Raw genomic sequence first — 18,590 nt, 5'->3', positions numbered from 1 at the left:
AGAGCAGCCCCGCCCCTCCCACATCGCAGCCACACGGCGGCCAATCAGAGTTCGTGAAGGCGGGGCAAAGCGCCTGTCCGAGGCCGGGAGGCTGACGTCAGCTCACCGATGGGGGCGTGGCTAGTTTGGAGGGCGGGGCTGGCGCGGGGCCTGGCGGAGGGCGCCAGTCTGCCGACCCGACCCGACCGGACCGGACCGGACCCGACCCGACCCGACCCGACCCGGTGCCCGGCCATGGTGGGGATCCCGGGAGCCTTCCAGTGTAAGAGCCGCGTCGGCCCGGCCCGGCCGCTCCGCTCCCGTCCCCTCCCCTCCGCTCGGCTCGGCTCCCTCTGCGCCCCTGCCCTCCGCCGGCCGTGCGCAGCCGCCCCCGCGGCCCTGTGCCGGCGACCCGACACCCCGCTCGCCCCCTCCGCCCCAACCCCCCGCTCGGCCCCCCTCCTCGGCCCCCTTGCCCCGATCGCTCTCGGCCCCCTCGCCCCGGCATTTCCTGCCCCCAACTCTTCAGCTCTTCCTCCCCTCACCCGGCCCTTCTCTGTATCCTGCCCGCCGGCCTGTCACCTTCTGCCCCATCGCCTCTGTCACTGCCCCGTCCCGACCGTGTCCTGCCGCCCCCCCGTCCTTCACCCCTCGCTTGTCAGTCTCCTGCCCCCCACTGCTTTTATCACTGCTTCACCCCCTTCCCCTGCTCCGGGGCCCTTCCCCGCATCCCCCCTCCTCCTTCTCAGGGCTCTTCTCCCCTTGCCAAGGTCCCTGCGCCCTTCCCTGTGCGCCTCACCTGCATTCCCCCGCCCTGACCGTCCCCACTGCGCCCCTCGCTGCTTCGGAGCCTCACCTCCCCGGCTTGCTTACCACGGGGGCTTCTCTCCCCTTCCACTGGCATCCCGAGCAGCGGTGTCTGACAGCCACCGCCTAAACACCCATTTACTCCTCTGCTTGGGGGTTTCCAGGGAGGGTCCTAGCGAAGGAGCTGACCTTGGTTCCCAGTTTTAAGGGCTCCTTCCAATACGCGCTGGAAGTGGGATCTGAGTCCTTTGTGCCCATTGGGCTGGTTTAGTAGGAGTAGTTAGATGTGTCCCCCCGCTCTGCCCCCAGTTCATCCCATTGCCCCTACCCAGCTTAGACATTGTTCTTAGGTCTCATCAAGCCTCAGTGGGCACCCTAAGGTGTGGCAGTTAAGGGTGGGGAACACTTTTTTTTTTTGGCTATCTCAGGATTTTAGAGGCCAAATCTTGCTCTCGCTGAAGTCAGTGGCAATATTTCTGTGCACTGTACATTAGTGCGGCAGAACTGGACCCATTTGGTAAAATTCACCCTGGGCAATGAGCAAGTGCAAGGGTTTAATTGTTTTGCAGGCTGTGTGCTGGCATTCTGTGAGTGCTGTTCATGCTGGGTTCAGTCCAGCTATTGGGCCAGTGCAAGAGACTGTTACACCCATGCAGAGACTCTGTTGGCACATGGGTTTACCCAGAAGGAATAGGTAGCTGTTATGGTCCCTTTAGGCTGTGTCTACACTACAAAAATAACTTTGAAGTTGCTTACTTTTGAAAGCTCATGCTCCAAAATATCTGTTAGTCTATAAGGTGCTACAGGACTTCTTGTTGTTTTTGAAAGTATAGACTAACTTGGCTACCTCTCTAATGCTTGTATTGTGTGTTATAGAAATCAATGTATTTGAAAATGTAGAAAAACATTCAAAGTATTTTACAAGTTTCAATTGGTATCCTATTTAACAGTGTGATTAGTTGCATATTTTGTTTGAGTTATCACATGAGTTAACTGGGACTAATCAACAACCCCATTAAAAATTAATATGACTTGGGTTAGCTTGGGGATGAAGCTGATATGCTTAGGGCTGTCTCCAGTAGAAAGGTAGCCGTATAATTACATTGGTTGTGAAGGTGTGTTTTTTTTTTAATCATTATAATGGTATAGTTAAGCTGATAACAGCTATGAATAATTCTCCATGATCCTCTTCTGAGCTAGAGCCTGAATGTGTTTTTTATCTCAGGGCTGGTAAAGCAGCTATAGATCTGTAAAGTAAATTGAATAGAAAAGAATTAAACAGGCTTGCAGATCAAATTGGAAGTTTAGACTGTGAGAGTCTTTGTTTTGATCTCTGACAGTAATCACCACTGCAAAGTCTTAGTGAACCTACTGCAGTAAAAGCTTTGTTATCTTGCTCTTTAATATCGGGAAAACTCAGTTAACCAGCATCTGCCATAGATGGAAATACAAATCCTCCTTCAGGTAACCAGAAAAATTCTGTCTGGCATCATTTTTCAGTGATGGCAGGAGTTGTGTTTCTTTGATGGCCCTGAGGCAGTAGAGGAGCAATGAATTACAGTACTGTATACAAAACAAAGCAGCAGAAATGTAGCACTTTGAAGACTAACAAAATGACTTATCTGAGGATGAGCTTTGGTGGGACAGACCCACTTCATCAGATCCACTGTGTGCATATATGTGTGTGATGGAGCACTCCATGTGGTGTTCTCCAGCAGCCTACAGAGTGCTTCATTGGGGAATACCAAGGTGGTGAAGCTGAGCTCCATTTTAGCTAATAACAGAGAGAGAACCATGTTAAGTCTATGTACGATCAAAAAAAAAAGCAGTCGAGTAGCACTTTAAAGACTAACAAAATCATTTATTAGGTGGTTAGCTTTCATGGGACAAACCCACTTCTTCAGACCATAGCCATACCGGAACAGACTCAATATTTAAGGCACAGAGTACCAAAAATAGTGATCAAGGTTGACAAATCAGCAAATTGATTTGTCCACCTTGATTACAGTTTTTCTGATTTGTCAACCTTGATCACTATTTTTGGTTCTCTGTGCCTTAAATATTGAGTCTGTTCTGGTTAGGCTATGGTCTGAAGAAGTGGGTCTGTCCCACGAAAGCTCATCACCTAATAAATTATTTTGTTCATCTTTGAAGTGCTAGTGGAATCCATTTTAACTAACCGCCAAAATAGGAGGCATCCTTCTAGGAGGAGTGAAAGCTGTACAGTTGGCAGGTCTTCAGGGAAGCACATTACTTTCGCCAAGGAGTGGAATTGTGCGTGTGTGTGTGGAATAGCCTCCTAGACAGTCCTGTTGTGCACCACTTGTTAATTTATGGATAAACCTGTGTGTTCAGAATTAGTTTCAAGAAACAGTGGGCTGAGTAGTAAGGCGCTGGAAGAAAGATCACATTGTGATGCCTTTACGTAACTGTGGAATAGGATTGGCATCTGCTGACCTCACCATTAAACTGTATCCTGAGTGTGCCTTTGCTGATAAGTTGTGTTCAGTGAAGCAAAGCAACCAACCAGAGGGAGTGCGTTCCAAAGCTCAAGGAAAATGAGGGCGTTTTAAAAATGAAATGTGCTGCCTGAGATTGAATCAGTCTAAAGAAAAATAACAGCAATAATGTTGAAACATCCAGAAAAGCTATGTGCCTGGTTACTAAAGGGATTGCCAAATGAAAGAAAGTACAGACAATAAGTGAATCCTTGTTGGGTGGTGCAGAGGTGTGCTGGGAGTGAGGATGCCTTCAGAGCTGGGCACCTGGCCAGCATTACAAGCACTGCTCTCCTGTTGCCCAGTTCTGAAGGCAGTACAGAAGTAAGTGTAGCAATAGCATGACCCTCCTAAATAACGTTGTGATCTCCCTGCAGCTCCTTTTTTTGGATAGGACTCCCAGTTTGAGAAATGCTGGTCTCCTGCAGAAATCTGTATATGTAGAGTAAAACCACACAGGAGACCATATGTCATGGTTTGTGCTGCATTTTGCACAGCTGTGAATTTGGTAGGGCCCTACTTATGTTATTTAATATTAAGGCATAAGAGTAGGGTTGAGGACAATAAGAAACAATACATACATGCTAGATGTGGGGTTCCTATCTCACTTACTCTTCTTGCTAAATTCTGCAGAGATAGCAGCATCTTAATATACTGTTCAGAACCAGAGTGCTGAGACCAGACCTGCTTAGAGCTAATGAACGTTACATGGTCCTTGCAGGGAGAATGTATTCCGGTGGCTGTTTCTTGGAACCAAATTTTCAGTTGTTTCTGTGATTACACTGCAAACTAAATTATTGGTTCACTTATCTAAAACAGTGTTGGCGCCGGATAGAGTGAGTCTCAATGAAAGGATGCCTGGGTAGGTGTGTGGGTGATGAGCCCAGGTGTGGTGTGCATTAGCTGATTCCAAATACCAAAACCCGATGGAGCCCAATGGGTCTGAGGATGTCCACCACAGTCCTAACTCCTCTGTTCAAGGAACCTGGCCTGCAGCTTTTCAAGTCTGCAGCCAGGATCTTCCTTCCTCCTTATTCCAGAGCTTTGTGGGGGACCAGAAGACCGTTGAATATTCTGGAATCTGCTGTATAGGGTTTTTGTTAGGGAGGGGAAGAAAGTTTGTTGAGGTGTTTGATTACCTTATGGGCTGTACTCAGGCAGGGGACTGGGTTTATCTTGTGACATCACTCTGATGTCTGACATTTCTAGCTCAGAAACAATAACTTGTGCAAAGCTGGTCTTATCTGTGGACATGTTTTTCTAATTAAAAACAAAGCTTGATAAATATTTTTAAACGATTGAATTGCTAAAGTATGAAAAACACATGTTGGGAGTCAGATCACTGAATACCATGTGTGATTTCCCATAGCCTTGCATTTGAGAAGGCTAGTGTGTTGCAGCTCTTACAACCGTGAAAGACAAGTTTATCTGGACAAAACAAACCAGCAGTCCTGTAGCACTTTGAAGACTAACAAAATAACAGATTAGGTGATGAGCTTTTGTGGGGCAGACCCACTTCTTCAGATCTGGAGATAGTGCTGTACTGGAAATACTATACTAGTGCTGTACTGGATACTATACTAGTGCTGTACTGGAAATACTGGAAATACCTCTCTTTCTCTCCTTGGTTCCACCCTGTCTCAGAAGTAGGAAAGTGGGATTAAATTAAAGTCCTAATTGGTTTGGCTCCAGCAAAGGTTTGGTGGCTGCCAAATAGTTAATTTAGTGTGTGAGAGTTTAGCCATGTGTTGGGAGGCAAATTTGCTTTAAGCAAAGGATCTTTGTAAACCGAACATTCAGCAGGCTCTGTTTGCAAGGGAGCTCTGAGCAGCCCCCAGGAGAAATGGGGCCTGTTTTACATAATAATCGGAGCACACTAGTGCCCATGAGTTCCAGTACAGCAAAGGGGAGAAGAGGGGTTTGGGTTTTTCTTAACTGAGCTGAGATTTCTCTTTGTGATTACATGTTTCACTGATCGGAGGGTTTGTCCTCTTGTTCCTCATGATATTTAAGTCTCCATAATATTTGGGGGAAACTTTGAGGAGAAAATCTTGGAAAGAAAAGCAGCCCTTGTGCTGTCATCTCTAGCACAACCAGGTAGGGATACCCTGCAGAATGGTTAGTTTTCTTTTCCTATATGTTATCAGGAAGGGGAAATGGGAATGCACTTATATCTGGCTGACTTCCTGTAGAACCTTACTTTGTTCTTGCCAACACCATAGTGATCCTGGTGCTCTGTGAGATAGCTGTTGCTGGTGATAATTTTTCATGTTAGATCTGTTACATCTGGCTGTTTCTCTTGGCACTGGTGGACTTAGTAACCTTTGTCTCCTGTGGACTTGTGTGAGAAGCAGTCTCAGGCACTCATGTTGCTTTTAACAATAAACTGGTCTTTATTTAGATCATCCTTATGTTCGGTGTCATTGAAATGTAGTTTGCATGTACTGAGCAGGATATGCAGACTGAGGTGCAGTAGCTTATTCCTGTCATGTTTTGGGACTTGGTGTATAGTTTTAGGAAGCTGGTCATGGCTGCAAAATTTGTAATTTACCACTGATAATTAATTAACTTTGTGTTAAGGAGCTGCTTGCCGCAAAGAGGAAACAATAGTATTTCTGCAGTGTCATGTGGCACCCTTCTTGTCAGTTGTCATTTCCATTACAAATTTGATATCTAAAGGCTCAATATTTTGGTCATTTAATTTTCAGCTGTGAAATGTACCCCACGTGCTACCTGAAAAGCAAGAGCTCGAAGGGGGACTTCAGGTACTTAGCCCTGAGAAGTAACAGAGAGGGAGCCGTGCTAGTCTATATACTATCAAAAAAAATAAAGCAGTCAAGTAGCACTTTAAAGACTAACAATATAATTTGTTAGGTGAGCTTTCATGGGACAGACCCACTTCTTCAGACCATAGCCAGACCAGAACAGTCTGTGCCTTAAATATTGAGTCTGTTGTGGTATGGCTATGGTCTGAAGAAGTGGGTCTATCCCATGAAAGCTCACCTAATAAATTATTTTGTTAGTCTTTAAAGTGCTACTTGACTGCTTTTTTGTTTTGATAGCCCTGAGAAGGAGTTTGTTCTGGTGCCATCAGGTATTTCAAGTGCTGAGTGTTTGGAAGAAATTGGTAAGTGGTTGCAGCACACTCTCAGCAATGCTTTTCCTTCTGTAACTTTCATCAACTTCCTGAGCACTGATTAAATTCATTAATTCCTATTTATGATCTGCAGACAAATAAATGTAACCTTTCTACTGATTAACCATAGCATAAAGTCAGTCAGGTTGTATTTTATGTATATATTAATATTTTCCAATGGAATCATTACTGTCATCACAACTAAATGTTAGCCAGTTTTTGTGGGGAGAGAGTTGCAGAGGCATCAGTTCAACAAACAAAATTAGATCAAGTGGAACCTCTTTATACCAAATCTGCTTCTGCCTGAAGCTGCCACATGCTATTCTGATGCACGCACTAACACATTCAGCATGTGCCACCCGCTTTTTGCCAGTTGTAGTGTTGAGATGGTGGCAGGTTCAGGCGACATTAGCTGCTTTGTGTAGACAAACTGCATAACTACTGGAGCAAACAATAATGATGGTTTTATGAGGCATCTTTTCATCCAGAAGAGTCCTGAAGAGTGTAAACATTTTTTGTCCAGGAAACTCATCTTCTCCCCCCACAACTCATTTTCATGTGCAGCTACCTTGGGTGTGTCTTACCATAATTGGTATGTACTGGGGTGTGCTGTTAACAATTTAAGGAGGAAGTAAAGAGGAATGCAGAGCAAAATAGAATATCGGTATTTGGCCTGAGTAGCAGAGCTATCTTTGTTCCAGCTTGGCCCAAGTTCAGTGAAAGTCTTACCTATCTTTTTTTCTCTATTTAAGCAAGATGTTCTTAATGTAATGATTTGACATAGTAGTTTTTAGCCAGAAATACTTACAACCTACTTACCACCACCCTCTGTGTTTGAAGTTACGATTACTTTAGCTCTGAGCACTGCTGACCTTTAGGGTTTGCCTAAAAGTCTGAAAGTGTAAACACTGCTTGCCAACTTCTGCAAACTAAATAATTCCACTGCACTCCTCGCGGGGTTTGCATCCTCAACTGGGGGGCGATCCTGCTGACAAACAGCTGAGCCTTTCCTGCTGTGGCCAAACTTGTGTCTTTGGGGGTGAGCATGCTTTTTAAAGCACCTGTGAATGACAACTGGCAATGCAGACAGTCTCAGACTCCAGTGGCCCAATCCTTACTCAGTAAGCAGGTTAACTAGCTAGTAAGTTCATATTCTACATTGCGCTCAAACTCTACCACCTTAATGACTCCACCACTGTTAAAATTTCACTCTGAGAACTGTGAGGACCAGGAGCCATTAAAAAGTACTTAAACCTATCTTGGGGCCATCCATGTGCTTCAGTATATACACCTGTTTGTAACTGGTAAGTGGCTAAGGAAAGCAGCAATGGCTGGAAGGTGTATATAGGTTTGTGGAGAGGAATACAGGTTGGACCTCCATGGTTTGGCACCCTCCGGACCTGACAGATCCTGAAAAAAGGGAATTTGATGGAGCAGGTGAGGTCCGCTGCTACCTGCCACCCAGCATGCTGCCAGCTCCACTTCCAGCCTCGGCCAGCCACCTTGCCACCTCCCTGGCCAGGCTGCCTGCTGCTGGGGCTGGAGCAGCCTCAGTCACAGCTTGGCCAGGGTCCTGAGCTGCCGGCTTCCTGCTCTCTGAATCTCGTCCACGGGGGCTCTTTGGTCCCAGAACATCTGTAACCTACCCAACCATGGGTGTTGCCAGACCAGAGAGTCCAGATTCAGGGAGATGCAAGCGGTACATAGTGTACAAAGGTGGGAGGGTGGAGGGGGTAGAAGTAGTCTACTTTTATGGGTAACTGCAGCCTTCTATTGTGGGAGCATTTTGTTGGAAGTAAACAGGCTGGGATGGTTGTGATATGGAACCACTTTGTGTCTCCATAAGCATAGCGTGCCAGTGGTTTGACTCTGAAGACCAGTATGCCTTTCCAGCTGGCGACGTTTACCAGGACTGCACCATCTACAGATGCGGGTGCACCAGAGCCTTTTGCACCTGCTTTGTAAAACAACATAACAATATGTTGGGTGTCCAAATAGTTTATCCTCAGCAAACACGTTCTGGCCTTAGGAATGTGAGTTTCCATCTCATTAAGCTGCTGGCAAAGTCTGGGTAATTCCAGTCACTGGTGCAGCATGGGAATTATCCCCCCAACACTGCTAGTTCTGTCGGGTCAGAGAATCACTGATTTGTTCTCACCAGTGGTGTGTTTGCACTTGAGGGGAGGAGAGCGCGTGCCGAGACCATTGTGACCCCTTGCTTCAGCAGTGTCTGCTTTACAGTTCTGATAAGGGACAAGTTTTTTAAATTCCACATAATTGAGGATCTGTATCCACAGACTGTGGTATTGGGGCTCTAAGCCTGTCTCACAGCAACACATTCAGAAGCCATAGCTTTGGAACACATTTAACAGATTGCACTGATATTAAAGCTGAGATTTGTTAGCAGTTGAGCGGCGGTGTGGATAGCCTTTCACTTCCAGATGACCGCAGCCCAGGTTGGCATGGATGAAGCTGTTACTGCCTGACAGCTGTTTGTTGGCCTGTGTGAAATGCGTTGTTGGTTTCAGTTCATTTCCTCGCAGACAGGTGTCCATATCACAGTTGGTCCCTTTTTGGCTGACTCAGTAGAGGTGCTAGAGATTAAATAGACTATAGTGAACAGACTCTCAAGTTCCCGGAAATTAGTTAAAGCAAGAGGTGAGGCATATTGATGGGAAAGCAGTATGTATAGTGGTGTATGTGTGTTTGTGGTGGGGGATGCAGGGGAAATTTGCACTGTTTGTGATTTTTACAGGTTTCAAAATATTTTCATAGAAAGCTAGGACTGGAAGGGACCTCGAGAGGTCATCAAGTCCAGCCCCCTGCCCCAATGGCAGGACCAAGTGCTGTCTGGACCATCCCTGATAGACACTTACCTAACCTGTTCTTAAATATCTCCAGAGATGGAGATTCCACAACCTCCCTAGGCAATTTAGTCCAGTGTTTGACCACCCGGACAGTTAGAAACTTTTTCCTAATGTCCAACCTAAACCTCCCTTGCTGCAGTTTAAGCCCATTGCTTCTTGTTCTATCCTCAGAGGCCAAGAAGAACAAGTTTTCTCATTCTTCCTTGTGACTCCCTTTTAGATACTTGAAAACTGCTATCATGTCCCCCCCTTAATCTTCTTTTTTCCAAACTATACCAACCCAATTCTTTCAGCCTTTCCTCATAAGTCATGTTCTCTGGATCTTTGATCATTCTTGTTGCTCTTTTCTGGACCTTTTCCAGTTTCTCCACATCTTTCTTGAAATGCAGCGGCCAGAACTGGACACAATACTCCAGCTGAGGCCTAACCAGTGCAGAGTAGAGCGGAAGAATGACTTCTCACGTCTTGTTCACAACACACCTGCTAATGCATCCCAGAATCATATTTGCTTTTTTTGCAACAGCATCACACTGTTGACTCATGTTTAACTTGTGGTCCACTATCACCCCTAGATGCCTTTCTGCCATACTCCTTCCTAGACAGTCGCTTCCCATTCTGTATGTGTGAAACTGATTGTTCCTTCCTAAGTGGAGCTCTTTGCATTCATCTTAATTAAATTTCATCCTTTTTACTTCAGACCATTTCTCCAATTTGTCCAGATCATTTTGAATTTAGACCCTATCCTCCAAAGCAGTTGCAACCCCTCCTAGCTTGGTATCATCTGCAAACTTAATAAGCATGCTGTCTATGTCAATATCTAAATTGTTGATGAAGGTATTGAACAGAACTGGTCCCAGTACAGACCCCTGTGGAACCCCACTTTGTATACCTTTCCAGCAGGATTGAGAACCATTAAGAACTACTCTCTGAGTGTGGTTCTCCAGCCAGTTTTGCACCCACCTTATAGTAGCCCCATCTAAGTTGTATTTGCGTAGTTTATTGATAAGAATATCATGTGAGACCATTTCAAATGCCTTACTAAAATCTAGTTAAACCACATCCACCACTTCTCCCTTGTCCACAAGACTCATTATCCTATCAAAGAAAGCTATCAGGTTGGTTTGACATGATTTGTTGTTTGCACATCCATGCTGGCTGTTCCCTATCAGCTTACCACCTTCCAAGTGTTTGCAGATGGTTTCCTTAATTACTTGTTCCATTATCTTTCCTGGCACAGAAGTTAAACTGACCAGTCTGTAGTTTCCTGCATTGTTCTTATTCTCCTTTTTATAGACAGGCACTATATTTGCCTTTTTCCAGTCTTCTGGAATCCCTATCTCCCCTGATTTTCCAAATATGATAGCTAATGGCTCAGATACCTCCTCCTTTAGCTCCTTGAGTATTCTACAATGCATTTCATCAGGCCCTGAAGAAGAGAATCTCATGCTGTTGGCCTTCTGTTTCGTTCAGTAACTTATCAAAACAAAAAAGCAGTCAAGTGGCACTTTAAAGACTAACAAAATAATTCATTAGGTGATGAGCTGTCATGGGACAGACCTGCTTTGGGTCTGTCCCATGAAAGCTCATCATCTAATAAATTATTTTGTTAGTCTTTAAAGTGCTACTTGACTGCTTTTTTGTTTTGACAGAGTACAGACTAACACAGCTCCCTCTCTGTCACTATTCAATAACTTGTAATGGTCTTATACAAAATACACTTGGGAGGTCTGTATTGCCACCTTAGTGAAAAAAGGCTCCACAGGAGAGGTCTTGCAGGGCTTTCGTGAAAATCTCTGCACTTCATGAAACACTCTGCTGTTTCTTCATTAAAACAGGATTATCCAGTTGAGATTATCCATTCCACATGGGTTGGGCAGGCAGCACGCTTCCATTTTCATGTTAAAATTCTCTTGGCTACAGAGAGCCTTGTAAATCAACAAAGGTTGTGGTAAGGGTGAGTTTTTAGTACCCAGGAGGCTGAGAAGTGCTGAGTTTTGGAACTGTGACCTGAGATGAGAGAAACTTTTGAGTGCGAGTTCAATTACGTTTGACATATCCGACAGTTTTGTGGGTTGTCTTTGCAAACAGTATCTCCAGCAATTCTTTTCATTCAAGAGTTCTGTCTTTGAATCCTTCCAGCATTCATTATTTTTTTTAAATCTAAACCTTAGCAAAAGAGTTCAGAGTTTTTCTAAAGCATAATACCAAGCAAATCTGTTACCCTCTCTGTTACTATCGAGAGCATCAGCAAGAGAAGTACCTTTCAGTGGCATAAAGATCTTCTGTATCGTGAATTCTCGAGCTTCTTTTGAAACAGTTTTGTCAACCAGATTATCATTATTGTGCTTATTACACCTAAACATAACTTTGGCCACCACAAAAACTTTTTCCCATTTCTAAGCTTCTTGCCTTTTGACGCAGTTTCATAAAACTTAAATTCTTGTAATGCTTCATGCGGAAATGCCCATCTGATCATCTCATTCACATTGGGGTTGGCCAGGCTGAAAACTCAACCCTAGGAATCAGTACAGTGTGTTTTCTTATAGATGATTCAATAGATCTTGGTGCATTATGTGTGTGACAAATTAGCCTCTTTTTAACAATCTAGGTTTAGGACTGGTAAAAAAGCTGACTACCTGAAACTTCAGAGGCTTCCATTGTTTTTGATGAACTGTCAATCAAAAGCTAAGCAAATCTAAATGACCCTTGTTTAATATAAAAAACTATGTGCCCAATTTCAGATCAGTCGTGTTTGAAATAGGGCAGATAAAAATTGATTTATTAAAAAAAAAAAAAGATTTTTTTATTTAAATTGAATTTCTTTGATTTTTAAAAATAACAATTACAATCAAATCTCATCAGGCATGCTGCACCTACACTTACAGTTTCATAAAATGAATTAATATCACTAGTCTAACTATTGGCTCTTTCATTTTGAAAGTTCTGGGCTTTCAGTTTCTGTTTCTCAGCAGACTTAAAAGTTAACATGTAAAGAAAGACACAAGCTTGACAGGACTGTTTTTCTTCTGTGCTTTATGGTGGTGGACCTGAGCCAAGGGTGGCAGAGGAGTTAGTTAAGATATGGTCTTGAAGACAGAGGCTGGCATCTACACTAGTCGCGTAAGATTGAACACTCAGGTTTGATCTTCCGGGATGCAGTTTAGTGCATGCGTGAAACAGCACATTCTGAGGTTGTCGGCTCTGGAACTCCTTGCAAGCCACAAGGATTAAGGAATGCCGACGGGAGGAGTGCTCCTGTCGGCATTCTGCAGTGAGGACAGGGACGAATATTGACGGCTGCAAAATCGATTTTTTGGTACTCAGTTGGCATACCTAAAACTGCGTAGCAGCCATCGACATTCATGGTAAGTGTAGAGCCAGCCAGAGAGACAATATATAGGAAGCAATAGAGAAAGGATCAGTGGAATGGACCAGAAGGAGAAAGAGAAGACATTATTCAGCACATAGATAGCTTTCTGTATTACCCCACTCCTTTGCACAGGAAGAATTGTCCTGGCTTCTGGGTATAAAAGAGACCCTAGCTGGGAATATTTGGATGAAATTTGGTCCCTGGGTTAAAAAAGGAAAATGTGTCAAGTGTAAGTGGTGCAAGATGATGATGCAGGGCCTAGTAGCAAGAATGAAGCATCGTTAAGGAACACTGCTTATTGGGACAAAAAGCAGTCAAGTAGCACTTTAAAGACTAGCAAAATAGTTTATTAGGTGAGCTTTCGTGGGACAAACCCACTTCTTCAGACCAACAATTATTGGGAGAAAATGATGTGGGTATGGATGGGTGGATCTACTTGTTAGTAATTTAAATAACTTACTTTGCAATGCTTCATTCTTCAATACTCTCTCTTTGTCTCTGATTTGCTCACCTTGATAATTTTTTTCTGATTTTTGTCAACCTTGATTAGTATTTTTGGTTCTCGGTGCCTTAAGTATTGAGTCTGTTCTGGTCTGGCTATGGGCTGAAGAAGTGGGTCTGTCCCACAAAAGCTCACCTAGTAAATTATTTTGTTAGTCTTTAAAGTGCTACTTGACTGCTTTTTTGTTTTGATAGTATGTAGACTAGCACAGCTTTCTGTTTTTAGTGTAAGAGTGTGATTTGACAAGTACATTCCCAAGCTGTTTGGTGTGTTGGAAGTTAGGGGGGAAAAGTTTAGTTTAGCTAATCCTTATGTCTTGTTTAATGAGTTCATTAGGGTAAGTATACGATATAGAATGCAAGAGAAATCTAGACTTGCCAGTTGCCACTGGGCATCATTTTCTTTTATATTGCATAATACACACTCCGTTATTTGGAGCACCATGGCCACAGATGCTATAATGGTGATGTTCTAAGTCTATTTCTTATTTTACTTCAGCATATTTCAGCTTTTCCAGGGGAAGCCCATTCTATAATTGTTTACTCAAAAACAGCCATGCCAGTGAGTTCAGTGGGTCTTGCTCCAAAATTCAGTCTTAGTTTTTTTGGTAGCTTGTTTCAAATTAATGACTTTTTTCATTTATGAAGTGAGATAAATCAAAGATTTTAATTGCCTTAATTTAAGTCAATCCACTCTGGTTTGAAATAACCAACATTTTAAAGCCCAGGTAGGATTCATGGTCAAAATACTGATATGCCTATAATGAGGTCAGTACTGTGGGGAGCTGTTGTAACACTAATCTACTTAAAGTCCAGGTGTTTGCCTTTAACTGCAGCTGCACCATCTGTGGGAACAGGTGGGGGTACTCTGGGTAGTCAACAAAACACAGCTGGTAAAAGTTAAGAAAAGACATCTCTGTGCTATTTTACCTGGCTAAAATGGACCCCAAGTGGAATCATATGCAATTAAGCACAGCTTCACCTTGACACAGGTGTTGGCCTGACACAGGATGTATACAATGAACAAAAAATAAATATATGTTTTGTCTGTGTTGGTTCTCTCTGGGCAGCCAAGCTGTCAAAGCAAACCATCCCTTTCAAAACTCTTTTGGGTCACTGAACACTGGAGAGATTTGCTTGCTTCACAGGACTCTTAATGATGCACCCTGCATGTTACTGAAAATGAATTATTTTAGAGTAGTGGGGTTTTGCCTTTTCTGTTAAGGTCAATTCTGATTTATTTAAATTAATCTTGTTTAATGAATTGGTCTGTTGGAATCTGGCATTAAACTGCATTAATCTCAGCAAACTGAGATTAATTTAAATCCATGCACAATGTCTGATTGTTTAAACTGGATATGGACCGGTTGCTGCTCCATAAACCCAACCTCAGTAGAAGACCTTTCATCTACAGTAGTGTGTTGCAATTCAGCAAATTTTTAACATAAATTAAAATTCTACTTTTTGAATGGTTTTCTTTAAAGGCTTGTATGTTTATTGTTTGTGTTGCAGTACCTGCAGGCTGTAGTCTGCGCTTCATTGGGTGAGACACTATGCAAGCCCATAATAATGTCAGTTCCTGTCTTAAGTGTTTACATTCTAAACACTTGGAATACAAAGGACTGTTTTCAGTGTGTGGAATTAAGCACGTACAGAACTGAGTAATTTAATGTGAGGAGAATCCTGGTGAGGTAAGCACTTGTACCTTAATGAATACAAAGTAATAAAACTGCAAGTTTTTCCTTTGAAATATTCAGCACAATCATCCTTTATTTGATCCTGAATAGTTTGATTTTATTTTTTAGCTTATTTGGCAAATTCAACTCTTGAGCAGTGTATTTACCTTGCTGTAGGAAGCTTTCAGTCAGGCACTGTTGAGTGGGAGCCAGGCCACTCTGAACTTTTTTAAATAATAAAGGGGCTGATGAGTCTAGTCATCTTGTGCTGTGATGTCAAGACATTACTATTCATTGCTACATTGTGGGGTTGAGTGTAAAAGCCTATGCTTTAATTAGAAAACATGCATGTTTGTGATGGACATATTCATGAATGTGGCCTTTTCCTAGTGAGATATCAGCAATGGAAGAGGAACTTTGCAAACTGTGAATGTGATTTATTCCTTTTGTATTTGTTGATAGCCCTCAGAGGGATACCAATATTTATTTTGTGTGACTAAGCACTCAGCTACCACTGTGGTGAGCTAGGTGTAGAAGCTTGAAGTAGATAGGTCAGTTTAATCTGGAAATAAGCAAAGCCAAAACACACAGATTTACACTGCAAATTGCCAGGGTTGGAGCTTTGCTGATGCTTATTACACTTCTCTGTTTTCTAGGTAGCTGTTGATGGTTCACACTGGGTAATTCTTAAATTTGTAATGCAAGGTTGATTGGTGTGTTGTCAGATTACACAACATGTAAGGGAAATTACAGTGCCTAATATGTCTGCGCAATGAAATCAGTACAGTAGCACCACTGACTGAATGTAAGGTGTTAACCTGAATTGCAGTTTTACTCTGAAAAGACATCTATATAAAAATGGCCCAATGCTACATAGATGTGCCCTTCTGTGAGTATTCACTCATATCTGCTCACAGGAGTGACCAAAAAGTGTTTATTTTTTCCTGCTCTTTCCTGCTGTTCACCTTGCTGAGCCCACACAGCGAAGGGAGACAAAGGTGGGTGAAGTCATGTCATTTATTGGTCCAACTTCTGTTGACGTGTGAGATGAGCTTGCTATCTTACGCAGAGCTCTTCAGGTGAACTTCAGTCCACTCACAAGATAATTCTGTTTGTGAATTTTAAAAGAGCTTTGTCAGTTCTTGCTCTGCAATCCAAGAGCTCCTCTGGGAGAGGCACTTCTTACCAGTTTGTGTGGGGCGGGAATGCCAGCATGGTTCCTGGAAACTTGTAGAACCTTTTTGAAATCCTCCATGGTGTTAGAAGAAAGCTTCATTTGTGACAAAAGATGAAGGTAAAGATTTTCACACCAGTTGACCCAGAACTTAGGCTCCTAAATCCATATTTAGGGGTCTACAGATTCGAGTAGCCCAGTTTTCAGAGGTGTTGAACAGGGGTTGCAGCTGATGGTTGACACGTTTGGAAAATCAGGCTGCCTTTTCTTTAGTTGGATTCTGGAGCCTAAATTTAGATCCCTTTTGGCATGAGGTAATTTCATGATAAAATAATATCAGTTTTCTTCAGAAGATCTCAATGCTTGATAGAGGAGGTCAGTGTTGTCATCTCCATTTAATAGAGGGGGAAACTGAGGAACGGCAGGGCAAGGTCAGCCAGCATATCAGTGCCAGAGCTGAAAGGCAGTCTCTGGCCTTGCAAGTCCCAGTCCAGTGCTTCCTCCACCAGACCACATTGTGCCCTATAACAGTACAGGAACAGTAAACAAATTACTTAAGAATCTAAGAATGTCAAATCCTAAAATATTGGTTCCTTACAGATAGTTCTACTTAAACCCTGTGTACGGTAACATAAAACAGTCTGATGGATACAGCTAGCTTGTGTTCAAAACTGAATGCAAGGGAAAAAAATTATTATTTGATAAACATATATAAACGTTTAAAGAGACAACATTTTAATGGAGTGGGCCATTCTGTTAATGACTTAAAAGTCTGCGTCTTATTCAAATTCGACACATTAACACGTGGTTTGAACCGGGATGTGAATTTGCTGGGTCAATATAGGGGCTCTTTTGCATACTTGGCTTAATCTGTTTCTTGACCTCTCCACCCCCTATTCTGATTTGCTCACCTTGATAACTTTTTTTTTTTATTTGTCAACCTGGATTACTGTTTTTGGTTCTCTGTGCCTTAAATATTGAGTCTGTTCTGGTCTGGCCATGGTCTGAAGAAGTGGGTCTGTCCCACAAAAGCTCACCTGATAAATTATTTTGCTAGTCTGTAAAGTGTTACGTGACTGCTTTTTGTTTTAAAGAGACAAAGTGGTCTTGGGCTGGATCTAACTGTTCATTGCTGTGTTTGCAACCCAAGCAGTGAAGCTAAGGTGGAAGGAGATCCAGAATGTACCTGGACTGACAGCCAAGGTTCAAATAGGTGCTGTTGAAGATCCCAGGAGGTACTTATTTGTATCTTCAGTTTCCTAAGTACCTTTTAAAATTGGCGTTTGGTACTTTAAGAGCTGCCTGCAGCTCATGGCCGTGTTTGCGCCAGTCCCAGGCAGCGTTGTCCAAAAGCTGTTGACTTCCTGGTGCAGCCCTGTGCCATCTGAGAAGGACTGCGGTTACCTGTCAATAGTGATGCTATTTGAGCAGGCAAGCAGTCAGTTGTACTGATCCCCACTTCCTTCCTTCTCTGTTCCATCAAACAAAGATCCCAGGAGGCTGGGTTAGCAGGCAGTGGTGGAACAGCCTCCTGGGGCCCTTCCTCCCGCCTTTAGTTTATTGATTGAATTGGGGATGCAGTGAGCATTTGAGATAGGGAATGAAGGATATGGGGAGGTAGCTGGCTTGGCGTAAATGAGTCCAGGATGAAGGGATTAGAATGAGTTTATAACCCCTGCATGAGCTGCTGTGCCTGTGCTGGAAAGAGGGTGAGGTTCCACAGGATATGCGTGACGCTAACATTGTAACGTTGTATAAGAACAAAGGAGACAGAAGCGACTGCAACAACTACCGTGGAATCTCCCTCCTAAGCGTCACTGGTAAACTGTTCGCTTGCGTCATCCTTGGCAGACTCCAGAAGATTGCTGAGATGGTGTACCCCGAATCGCAGTGCGGATTCTGTGCAGAGAGGTCTACCGTTGACATGGTCTTCTCTCTAAGGCAGCTGCAGGAGAAGTGCAGGGAGCAGAGAAAGCCACTCTACATAGCCTTCATCGACTTGACCAAGGCTTTTGACTTGGTCAGCAGGGATGGTCTGTTCAAACTGCTCCACAAGATAGGCTGTCCTCCACGGTTACGCAAGATGATCCAGTCGTTCCACGAAAACATGAGAGGAACCATCCAATATGACGGCGCATTATCGGATGCTTTCAGAATCAGGAGCGGCGTCAAACAAGGATGCGTGCTTGCTCCGACATTGTTCGGGATCTTCTTCCTATATAAAACTATGGTACGCCCACATCTTGAGTACTGCGTGCAGATGTGGTCTCCTCACCTCAAAAAAGATATATTGGCATTAGAAAAGGTTCAGAAAAGGGCGACTAAGATGATTAGGGGCTTGGAACGGGTCCCATATGGGGAGAGGCTAGAGAGACTGGGACTTTTCAGTTTGGAAAAGAGGCGATTGAGGGGTGATATGATAGAGGTATATAAAATCATGAATGGTGTGGAGAAAGTGAATATAGAAAAATTTACCTTTTCCCTTAATACAAGAACTAGGGGACACCAAATGAAATTGATGGGTAGTAGGTTCAAAACTAATAAAAGGAAATTTTTCTTCACACAGCGCACAGTCAACCTGT

The 18,590-nt window shown here is 43.4% G+C and overlaps 1 protein-coding gene across 6 annotated transcripts in view; it reads left to right on the top strand.

Annotated features, from left to right (window-relative positions):
- Positions 1-146: 146 nt before the first annotated feature.
- The window catches only part of CBFA2T2 (CBFA2/RUNX1 partner transcriptional co-repressor 2), a 92,462-nt gene continuing 74,018 nt past the window's right edge, over positions 147-18,590 (top strand). For 4 of the 6 annotated variants that reach the window (XM_075012147.1, XM_075012146.1, XM_075012144.1 and 1 more), the window contains exon 1: positions 147-262. In XM_075012147.1, the coding sequence (XP_074868248.1) occupies positions 235-262 (28 nt within the window). In that variant the 5' untranslated portion in view covers positions 147-234. Of the gene's footprint in view, positions 263-14,670; positions 14,850-18,590 lie in introns of all 6 variants that reach the window. The other 2 variants (XM_075012149.1, XM_075012148.1) reach the window with 1 other exon arrangement.

This window comes from Carettochelys insculpta, chromosome 17, assembly GCF_033958435.1.
Source record: "Carettochelys insculpta isolate YL-2023 chromosome 17, ASM3395843v1, whole genome shotgun sequence".
NCBI classification, from domain to species: domain Eukaryota; kingdom Metazoa; phylum Chordata; order Testudines; family Carettochelyidae; genus Carettochelys; species Carettochelys insculpta.
The sequence above is the reverse complement of the archived record's forward strand: the minus strand, read 5'-3'. Positions and strand labels throughout refer to the sequence as shown.